The 10,618-nt window shown below is 34.8% G+C and overlaps 2 protein-coding genes across 5 annotated transcripts; one reads left to right on the top strand and one right to left on the bottom strand.

Moving 5' to 3' along the window:
• Positions 1–75: 75 nt before the first annotated feature.
• LOC133836511 (endoribonuclease CG2145) lies at positions 76–3,156 on the bottom strand. Of its 2 annotated transcripts, none has more exons than XM_062267039.1 (5): positions 2,849–3,156; positions 2,618–2,777; positions 2,335–2,540; positions 1,097–1,329; positions 76–1,040 (listed from the first exon to the last, which is right to left on the bottom strand). In XM_062267039.1, exons 1-5 carry the CDS (start codon positions 2,991–2,993, stop codon positions 798–800), a joined length of 987 nt encoding a protein of 328 aa, XP_062123023.1. In that variant the 5' UTR covers positions 2,994–3,156; the 3' UTR covers positions 76–797. The 2 variants fall into 2 exon arrangements, with proteins under 2 accessions (XP_062123023.1, XP_062123024.1); XM_062267040.1 differs by having other exon boundaries at positions 2,674–2,777; positions 2,849–2,991.
• A 148-nt stretch (positions 3,157–3,304) lies between these two features.
• LOC133836512 (globin CTT-VI) lies at positions 3,305–10,249 on the top strand. 3 transcript variants are annotated; one of them, XM_062267041.1, is made up of 4 exons: positions 3,305–3,455; positions 9,327–9,561; positions 9,628–9,789; positions 9,850–10,249. In XM_062267041.1, the coding sequence occupies exons 2-4, from the start codon at positions 9,403–9,405 to the stop codon at positions 9,988–9,990; spliced, it is 462 nt and encodes a 153-aa protein (XP_062123025.1). In that variant the 5' UTR covers positions 3,305–3,455; positions 9,327–9,402; the 3' UTR covers positions 9,991–10,249. The 3 variants fall into 3 exon arrangements, with proteins under 3 accessions (XP_062123025.1, XP_062123027.1, XP_062123026.1); XM_062267043.1 differs by lacking the exon at positions 3,305–3,455 and adding an exon at positions 4,871–4,965; XM_062267042.1 differs by lacking the exon at positions 3,305–3,455 and adding an exon at positions 5,872–6,079.
• The last annotated feature ends 369 nt before the right edge of the window (positions 10,250–10,618 follow it).

Here is a 10,618-nt window from a genome sequence, read left to right as displayed (position 1 = left end):
AAGATACCAATATATAAGAATTATTTATGCTGTGGATATTTATTTTTTATTTCAGCATTAATTGACTCTGAAGCAGGTATTTATTATTTTTATTTAGAGTTCCACGTTAGTTAAATTACATTGCTTACAGATAACATGCACACAAACAAATTAACAATAATAATAATAAACATCTTTTGACATTCCAAAAGCAATAAATAACTACCTAAAGTAAATGTTGAACGATTAATCGAGTCTTTATTGCGTGCATAATATTTGCATGTTCAATGTCAAGTGTCAATGCAGAGGTCACAGAATTCTGTAAGTGCTAAAAGAATCCATAAACGTAAGTGTAAGAACGCATAAAACAGAAGTGAGGGAGACACTAAAACATCAAAAGTCTTAATCCAGTACAAAGCTGTCAAAAGAACTTAGCCAAACTGTTGGTTGGATCTGACAAGAGGCGGACTGGAGACTGACAGGCCAACAAATTGATAATAACACGCACTTTAGACGTCACAAGTCAGAAATTCAACAAATATACTTAATAACAAATGTACTTTAATAGCCTCCGTATGTATACACCGTTTTAACAGTCATTGAGAGATAGAGCAATGTAGAACGTTTGATTTACATGTACTAGAGCTATAAGAAGTATTTAGTACAATGGCTCAATAGTAATAAACAAAAAAAGTTAAGCACAGGGTATATTCGAGTTGACTAGACCAGTGACACTTGATACCTATGGTATTAAAAAATTGCAATTAAACTATTTTCTGAGTGTGTACTTATCATGAAATTCATGCTCTGCACTCCGTTTATGGAATCGAAACATAAGCGCTTGCTATCAGTCGCTTGCCTTTCCAATTCCACACGTGAGACACAATACTTAGCTTAGCGGAACCTAGTTGAATTTCGCAAGGTTCCCTTTCGGGAGTAACTAAAAAGCAGACCGTGTATAAACTCATCTCCAGTTCCGGCGACGTGCCCACCAAGAAACCACTATACGGCTTTTGTATACCAAAGAATGCAAAACGAAGTGACAATGCGAATTGGTGTTGCTAAAAATAAAATAATATTCATAACTGACGTTGGTGTTAATTATGGTTTTACGTACTCTCCCCGTATCAGCTCGCTTTATCCAACCTTTGTAGTCCACATGACCCTGTTGCTCCTGCTCTGCAAAGTACAGCCAATTGTGCAAACCAAGAACAGAATTTTCTCGATTTTCTGCTAGGAATATGTGCTCAAAGCTGGAGCTGCCTATAACACCTTTTCCACGCGAGTATGGTGTGAACCAAAGGTCTTGAAGTAGCTTTAGTTGATCATCATAGTCGTCGCTGACCACATCTAAAACAAAATATGAAAAACACAACGTTATAAATATAGTTTGAATCGGTCACTTCATTCAAAAATTCAGCTAGCTTATAATTCAAATGTAGTTTCCGTCAATGAATATTCATCAATCTATATAAAAAATGGTTAAGCAGAAAATTAATTAATTAGTTAATAAACTCATCCTAGAAAGCGGTTTTTAATATTTCGATCTGCAACTTCATTTAATTTATCTTTTAATATAATATTTCATCAATTTAATTTGTTATATTTTTGTATGTTTTTGTATATTTATTTTGTAAAATATTTAAGAATAATATCACTTTGTGTTGCTTTTATAGAATGGGTATCGATTATATAAATTGTTTTTCAGGAAATTTTAAAGTAAGTTGTATTGTATGAGAAATAAATGAAATAAATTTATTTTCATTATGTAAATTCATATAAATTTAATAAAAAAACGCTGTATGACAAATTAAATGTGTTTTAATTTAAGTATGGGGCAGAAAATGTTTGACTTATGCATGCTTCATGTCAGTAGCAAGAAGCTGTAGGGAAGACAGCGGAAGACTGCAAGTTTTACAGAACAATAAAAGCTTATCAAGAAAATACAAACTTCATGATTTTTAACTTTTTATAATAGTTGTAACTGGCATAATGTTAAATCTACAGACTGTTAAAAAACAACTTGATAACAATAACAATATTTACATACGTGCAAATATCAAAATATTACTTTTTATCTAATCGTATAATGCTACTATAACAAACACAAAAGCTTCCATCTGTTATCTTAAAAAAATTATGAACTTATCAACAATGGTAAACACAGGAATGTAAACATTGGCAAGTATGTATATTTTAGAAGCTTCTTGCAGGGAATTGAACAATACTTGGGAATCAATGGGTAAATAATAGAAACTGATTGATAAGCTTCTTAACTTTTTTATACGGAGTCATAATTCTGAATATATCGTAAACATAAATAAATCTAAAAATGTAACATACATATGTACTTACTCTTCTTCACTAGGAAGCGCATGGAGAGCTTCATGACTCGGGTATTCATCACACTACGCAAAAAATCCAGTTGTTCTTGCTTATGCTCTTCAGTTATCTGCTCTGGCACGCTGACATCTATTTCGTAGTTGTTAAAGAGGCGTAGCAATAGACTTGTAGTAGAATTGGCATCCCTCGCTAGTAAATCGTTGTGAAGTTCAAAAAGACTAAAAATGTAGAAAAAAAGATTAGCAAATAAGCAAATAACTTTTATAGGTTTTCATGTGATTATTGTTACACTTACGGTTGTGGTGCGCGATCATCGCGTGCCCCAGAGCTTGTCTTGCCCTGCAAATTTACCTTAAAGAGATATTTGCTGGGGGCCGATTCTTCGGCAAAAAGAGTCCGCGATAAGGCCAGCACATCATCTGGCAGTTTGGGTAGAGGTTTGCTGTGGAAGTACTCTGTAAGTGTAAACATTGGCTAAAGTGTCAAAGTGGCAGTAAAGGGTCAAAGGCAGCAAAAGTGTACTCACCGTAGAAATGCCAACTCAAAATGCCAATCGTGATCAGCAGGGCAATAATCACAAATCTTTTAAGTTTTTGACATTTCTCGCTGTCACATCTGTTGCTGCTGCTCGTTTGGGGCTGTTGCTGTTGGTGCTGCTGTTCTATGTCCATTATTATTATCTAATTGCATTTGTTTTTTTCACACTTTGTTTTCTTTCTGTTCGTTGACTGATTTCACTAGATCTGCCGTTTTATCTTGCTAGCCCAACGCCCCAAACCCAACTGTCACAACATCGACTGCTGAGAGTCGGCATACACTCCGGTTCAGCTGTGATCTGACTCTCGCGCTGAATATGACTGAAATTTGGATAGTTACATACTGGCTGCATATCTAAGCTGCTTCGCTCATTCGTTGTCTCTCTGTGTCTCTCTCACTTTTTCACTCTCACAAGCTGTCTCTCTATTTGATTCAGCACCTTTTGTGAATGTGTTTCTTCGCTCTCGAGGGAGCATCCATCTGTCACTTTTGTGTTTTGTTCAATTCAGTGCTTTGTGTGGCGCGTGTATACACGAGTAGAAAATATTAAATAAATAAAAAATACTTAATCATTACAAATAAACAAATAACAGCTGGTAAGTAACAGACATAATACTCCGTTGTTTGTGTTTGTCATACAAAATACTTGCGATCCAGTGTCCAGTGTCTAGTATCCAGAATGGTTCGAAGTACTAAACAACTGCTTGCAAACCATAACATAAGCCAAATAAATAATGAAATGATTATCGATGTTAATGTTTAATAACAATTCTTAAATTTCGGCTGTTCAACGTAGCAAAGGCAGTGAAATTAACATATTTATTTAGATATCCCAACTAAAGTTCTTCATAGTGTACATATAGAAAACGCTATGCGCATTTTGCATTTGTTTTGCTTATTTTGTTATCTACAATATTTATTTATTATTAGTATTTAGGTCTCGACTGCTTTATAATGACAGACAATTTTGGGAAGAACAATTGGCTCCATAAACCAAAGGAAACGGTGACGTGACGAATGTTTGATGTGCATATAAAAATATTACATAAAATGTTGTTAGAATTCTGAATTTTATTCAAAACAAATTCATAATAGATTTCGTGCATATTAAGTGAATTAGATGAATAATTACGGCTAATAGAAGAATATCTTGGTTGTATTTTCCTATTGCGAATACTCTTCCTAATTATCGTGTTGTGTTTATTCTTTATTTATCACGCAATACTTTTCATTTATTCAAAGACAATTGACACAATACACATTAAAGCTTTGCGAAGAGAAGCAGGTATTAAGTCAGCTACATACATATATTGAAAACATGCAAAATGTTAAATATAACACAAGAAAGTTTGTCATGACTCCAAAAACATGATTATTAGTTAAACAAAAGCTTTGACCTTTCATGCTGATAGTATTTAATTTGAGGTATTGCCAAAAACTAGTTTTTAAGTCTACTACATTCATTAATGAATGTATGGAAATGAACCTGTTTGACCCATGGGCCAAATGTTCGTAGAGGTCATAAAACGCAGACGGGCTCACATAAAGTAAACGAGTACCATCAACTTCAATATAAAGCATAACATAGTTGTAGTATTATTATTGTTAGTATTGTAGTACTGACAGCCTTAAACTACTTATACAAAATAACTTATATTAAATATTAATAAATTAATTAATTAATATTAAATGACTAGATAATTATTATCATTTGATTATGCAAAAAGTCTAAGAATAAATAAAGAAAGAACATACTCATCATATGGGATGAGTGTATATTTTGAGTACAGGGTATCTGCTAGACGGCATTAGTCACAAGTGGGTTAAGTTGAAGTTTTTCGGGAACATGCAATATAAGCTTGATCTGTTGAAATATTCGATTTGTTTGTATGGCCCTTGCCTTCCAGAAATGAATGGAAATATTGATAGCGAACAAAACTATTTGTTGTTATTATCGCATTCCCCACTTCGTTTCGGTCGGCAATTCGTTATTTTTTTATTTGTGTGTTCGTGCGATTCGGTAATCACTTAAATAATAGGGCTGGTCAGCGATGCTGCTCAGTTTGAATTTTAACGGCGTAGACTACGGTTGTGTTGTCGCGAAAAGTGAGTTCTGGGCAGCTCTAATATTGGTCTTGGTTGATTATAAGTATAATGTGTATAAAAAGTAGACAGAATAGAAAACAGCGATATTTTAAATATGTATATAAATCGTATTGTTGTTTTTATCACCAAACTGGATTCGCTTACTTTCGGCTTTAACCGCTGAAATAACATATCACTTTCACAGAAAGCAACGTTGCCATGCTATAGGAGTCAAAGGTGTTAAATTGACAGTAATTGATAGATACGTAATACATAGGTACATATTCTACAATGAAATTCAAAAGTCGACTTATATGAAAGAGTAAATAAAGTATGTTATAGCCAAAAAAGATGACAGTTTACTATGGCTCCCATGTCAGTTTCCGTTTTCAAATACACGAATATTTTACCTTTTGAAAAGTAATATAATAGCAATCGTTTGCTACTGGCGCCAAAGCTCGATTCTAAACTTTTGCAAAACTTTGACTCTCGTAAAAGTTTTTTCGGTCTACAGGTGGCCTTTGGCCATGTTTGCATTTGTCTTAGCTCTGAAACACGTGGTCTCAGGTGCAAGTATTTATTGGCTTACCTATAATTTAGATATCATAAATATGCGCCTTACATATTAAATTGGCAACAAATATATTTGTGTAGTGTGTAATCAGACACTGTCACCCCCACTCAGCGACGCCACTGTGCTCGCGCTCTCACCACAAGTGCTTGCTCGACTCTTGCACAACGCTTGCACGCTTTTTGGCGCGCACACAACAACAACCATTTGCACGGTGCAAATCTGTACTTGCCGGCTGAGTGTGTTCTCTCTGCTTGCTTTCGCAGGAAACGAATCATTCAGTTTGCGCTCAGACCTCAGGTCTGGTCTGGTCTGGTCTGGTCTCTGGCCTCAGTGTTTGAATCGAACGCAACGCGTGCGGTTGGTTTGCTGCAAACGGTGACGAATTTGTCGACGACAACTACGGAATCTATCGAGCTGAGAATAAACAATAAGAAAATAAACAAATTCATATAAAAAAAAACACAACAAAAGGAAGTAGAGAAAGAATATTTATCTTGAGGCGCGTTACGCTAAAGAAAACGAGAGAACACTTACTCGTTTGCGGAATTATGAAAGAATTGGGTGAATAATATCAATTCATAACATACAATAAGCAATAGTTTAGTGAAATCCTTTCAAAATGCCGCGCTCGTTCAACAGGCTACAGCTGATTTAAAATTGCCCGTGTGCTTTTTGTTTTTGGTGTTTTCGCTATGGTTGCTGCTCTTGTTTTTTTGCACCGCTGCCAAAAGCCACATAAAAGTGCAGAAAAGCATGCTTTAAATTTATGGATTTCTCGGATGTCCTTGCAAACAAGTGTCGTTCGAATGTTGTTGTTGTTATTACCGTTAATGTTTCCGATGAGCATATGCTTCTGCATGAATATGCGAGTATGTGTGTTTGTGTGTACTTGGTGTAGTGTGCAAATCAAGCAATCAAGCTTTAAGTTTAGACTTGGATGATTTTTATTCGAAGACCGCATTTTATTCATCCTTCCCAACTTTTATATAGCCCCAAAAATCGAAACTTAATTTTAAAATTTAGTTTCTATTGCTATATTTTATTAAAATTATAATAAAATATATTCCTTTTCAACTCTCATTGATTTGAATATTTGTAAAGTTCCAAAAAAATTCTTAAGCATTTTAGTAATTATTAAATTAATTTGTAAAATTTGTTTAAATATTGAAAGATTTTAAGTATCATATTGGTTGAGTAAATAGTATGTATAAATACTTGCCTGTTATTAATCTGAAAGACGAAAATTGTAATATCAAATAATCATACACACTATATAATTATACATATTGGGAAAGTATGTGAGAGTACTTAAGCAACACCTGACAGATTGGCTGGCATTAATGTGGCTAGAAAAGTGGCAGGAGGCAAATAGCTGCAGCTGTGGCTGTCAGGCCTGCTGCCAGTCGACTGCGTCTCGTTGTCTAGTAGCTGTCCATCAAGTTGCCTTGATTTAATTTAATTAAGCGCTCAATTTCCTTTCGGGCGATACACAAGCACACATAGACAAGTATACGCATGTCAACCGAGTCAACGCTTGATTTGTTTTTGCCTTTTTACTCTTAACTGCAACACACACACAACAGAGAGGTATATATGGATTTGTACATACACATGTACGTATATCTGTGCTCGTATACTAGAGCACAGGCCTGTAACTACATCAACTACAAAAGCCACAGGACATTCTGCCATGAAGAATATTATGTCTGCCTGAATGTACGTTCATACATCGTTAGTTGCTGTTGTTGTTGTTGTTGTGGCTGATGACGACGGTTGCCTCAACGTTTGCACCCCGAAAGGGGCAACGAGGCACAAGGTTACCGAGAGATGGCAAATTTGAAATACCCTACTCCATATTCAGTTGATATTAGCGGGTGTATTGTGGATATAATAGAATCGAATTCACCATCCTTAAATATCTCATGGTATTTTGGGACTAACAATGATCAGTTTCCCTTGCATGATTTTACTGCAACATACTGCAAGATACAGGGTATATGGGAGTCGAAATCTTTTCAGTATCAACATTCGTACTTGGTAAACTCGTACAATAGATTGTCTTACCCCAGTCAACCCGCCCGAAACAGCAACAATAACATGGCGGCCACCTGCTGCGGCTGCACTTGAGTTCTTTTTCACGTTATGCTATCTGTTTGTTATTTTTTCCCTACCATCTTCCTCTCGTTCATTCTATCTCTGTCTTCCTGTTTGAGGGTGTATGTAAGCGAGTATATGTGTGTTATTGCCTGCGGTTAGTCTGTCATCTTGTAAATTTTTAATAAACTTTCAGTTTACTTTTTCCTGTTTGTTGTTGGCGTTTTGCATTTTTCCTTTTGGCTTTTTCTTTCCTGCTGTTGTTGTTGTTATTCTAGATACTGTTGCTGTTTTTGCTTAAGTGCCTTCACCATTAAATCAAAAACAAGATTGTAAAATTCGTATCGATATGCAAAGCTTCTTTGTAATTATCATTCACTTATTATTCAAAAAAGTCCCGACAAATTTTCCTCATAAATATTAATTTTCTTACTTATGTAAATGAAATTATGATTTATATTTAGATTAAAAAAAGATCACCTTCAAATATTTTTTCGCAAGCAACAGCCTTCGTTTAATCTTCAGCTAAATTTGCTTGCAATCTCATATTTCGTTTCACTTAAAATGTTTAAATGGATAGAAAAATTTCATGGGCTTGTTCATATTTCCGCTTTGCAGATGAGTAAGAGTTGCTCATTTCGCTCTCTCTCTCTCTGTTACTCGCTATTATTCTTGCGGAGAATATAAATTAAATATGAGCTGCACAACTACGGGAGCGGATTGCAAGAATTACGATTACTACTGGATGAAGCAGAGAGACAGACATAATCAGATTACAGTTGATATGGGCCTTTCTACGAAACCTTGATATATTCCTTGAACTTTGAAGACTTCCTCATTAATATATTATTATTATTTTTGTTACATGTTTTTGAAATGTTCGACTCGCAAGGGGCACACAGTCGTAATCAATTGTCTCTACGAAGAATATATTATTAGGAAAATTTTAATGTTGATCGTAAAGATTATACATGTAATAGTAGTTGCTATTTTTGCACAAAATGTAGTGTTTTAATATTATCAAAAGAAAGAATTTATAATAATAATTTAAGTATTAACTCTGTAATAATATTTCCAACTTTCTGAGTGCTGACATTTTTCCAAATGAGGATATTAAATCAGAACACATTTTTTTAATCTATTTTGTTTCGTTCCTTTTATTAATTATTATCTTAAAAGTAAAATTTGATATTATTCATCGTTTATTAAAAGCTATCTAAGGTAAAAATGCAAGATAATACTACAAGAAGTTCACTGAGAATTTATTTTATTCTATTTCTGTTCTAATTATTTAAATAGTTTCACACTTAACATACATAAAAATGATATAAAGGCATTAAGATTATGCTGTAAGATTCGATTGAATATTAGGAGGATCATGTTGATTACCATCTGCATATGGTTGCTATTTTATACATTAATATAATATTACCATTATGATGGTGTGCCCATACTTACGCAACCCACGGTTGTGCTGATGCCCGGTATTGTTGTTTTGATTTTCAATTGTTATCAACGTTGTTCTCTAGCGCTCTCATTGTTTGTTGGGCCCAATAACAACGCGAATAGCAACTGACAATTGCAGTGTAAAACTGTCAATCTTAATTATCTACGAGGGAATGACAGATAGGAAATCAGAGTAAACAACAGATGAAGAGAAAAAGAGAGTAAATTTCTATTAATGTTAATCTCTCTTAAATGATATATTTTCCAGCTTAAGACCTAACAACGAAGCTAAATATTGAAGAGCAGCAAAGCAGCAGAAACATTCGAGTATTCCAGCCGCAAACATGAACAGTGATGAGGTTCAAATAATCAAGAAGACATGGGAGATTCCCGTGGCGACACCAACAGACTCTGGGGCTGCTATACTCGCTTTGTTTTTCAATCGCTATCCGTCCAACTTGGAGAAATTTCCATTCCGTGATGTACCACCGGCCGAATTAAGCGTGAGTTCTTTTCGAAATAACTTCTAAATAGTTACCACATCAAACACAATAAATTTTGAATTGCAGACTAATTCACGCTTTAGGGCGCATGCCGGACGCATCATTCGCGTTTTCGATGAGTCCATTCAGGTGCTTGGACAGGATGGTGACCTGGAGAAGCTGGATGAGATATGGACTAAGATTGCTACCAGCCACATACCACGCAAAATCTCCAAAGAGTCTTATAACGTAAGCCACTTGAGAATTGCATTAAAAAAGAATTTGTATTTCATTGCACTTTATAAATAGCAACTGAAAGAGGTAATTCTGGAAGTGCTCACGGCTGCATGCAGTCTGAGTGAGAGTCAAGCACAAGCGTGGGCTAAACTGGTGGATCATGTCTACGATATCATCTTCAAGGCCATTAATGATGATGGAGATGCCATCTGAAGTGACGCCATCTGAGATGGGGACTGGGGTGACAGAAAATAGCTCATAATGCAAGACACGGCTTACGTAGTTTTAAGTAAACAATTAATAATAAATGTTAGCTATTTTCATTTTGTATTTGTGAGTAAAAGTCCACACACATACACTCAATACACTAACACAGTTGCACATTGCTCTGTAAAGCTTTAACCCATTGTCAGCCTTAAGCAATAAATAATAAAAAATAAAATAAAAAACTCGCTTATAACCGTATAAAAAATACCATTTGAGGTATTCTAAAATAGTCCTTACGACACAATTATCTATTAATGTAAGTATACAACTTAATATTCGTGGTTATAATTCATTGAATTTTATTGTTTAGTTACTTTATTGAAGCATCACCAACCCAAGAATGTATATATATCTGCATCAACAGTCGAAACAACATATCCATGTCCGCCTGTCCGTTCGTCTGTCTGTCCCTCTATTTGTAGAATCCATAGATCTCTTAGACTAAAAAAGATATAATTCCACCTTTCCGACAGCACTTGTTATTATTGTACACAGAGTAGAAAGTGTTTTGAGCTGTCATGATTCATGATGATCAGATAAGAATTGTGGAAAATACGCCAGCTGCAGACGGTTC

Source organism: Drosophila sulfurigaster, chromosome 2R (genome assembly GCF_023558435.1).
Source record: "Drosophila sulfurigaster albostrigata strain 15112-1811.04 chromosome 2R, ASM2355843v2, whole genome shotgun sequence".
In the NCBI taxonomy this organism is placed as follows: Eukaryota; Metazoa; Arthropoda; class Insecta; order Diptera; family Drosophilidae; genus Drosophila; species Drosophila sulfurigaster.
Note: the sequence above shows the minus strand (reverse complement) of the source record. Positions and strands in the feature narration are given on the sequence as shown.

Coding starts and splice junctions, on each gene's coding strand:
- LOC133836512 (XM_062267041.1), top strand. CDS start 9,403: ATGAACAGTGATGAGGTTCAAATAATCAAGAAGACATGGGAGATTCCC. Junction 9,562..9,627: donor TACCACCGGCCGAATTAAGC/GTGAGTTCTTTT, acceptor TTTGAATTGCAG/ACTAATTCACGCTTTAGGGC. Junction 9,790..9,849: donor TCTCCAAAGAGTCTTATAAC/GTAAGCCACTTG, acceptor CTTTATAAATAG/CAACTGAAAGAGGTAATTCT.
- LOC133836511 (XM_062267039.1), bottom strand. CDS start 2,993: ATGGACATAGAACAGCAGCACCAACAGCAACAGCCCCAAACGAGCAGC. Junction 2,541..2,617: donor GATGATCGCGCACCACAACC/GTAAGTGTAACA, acceptor CTACATTTTTAG/TCTTTTTGAACTTCACAACG. Junction 1,041..1,096: donor AGCGAGCTGATACGGGGAGA/GTACGTAAAACC, acceptor TTTTATTTTTAG/CAACACCAATTCGCATTGTC.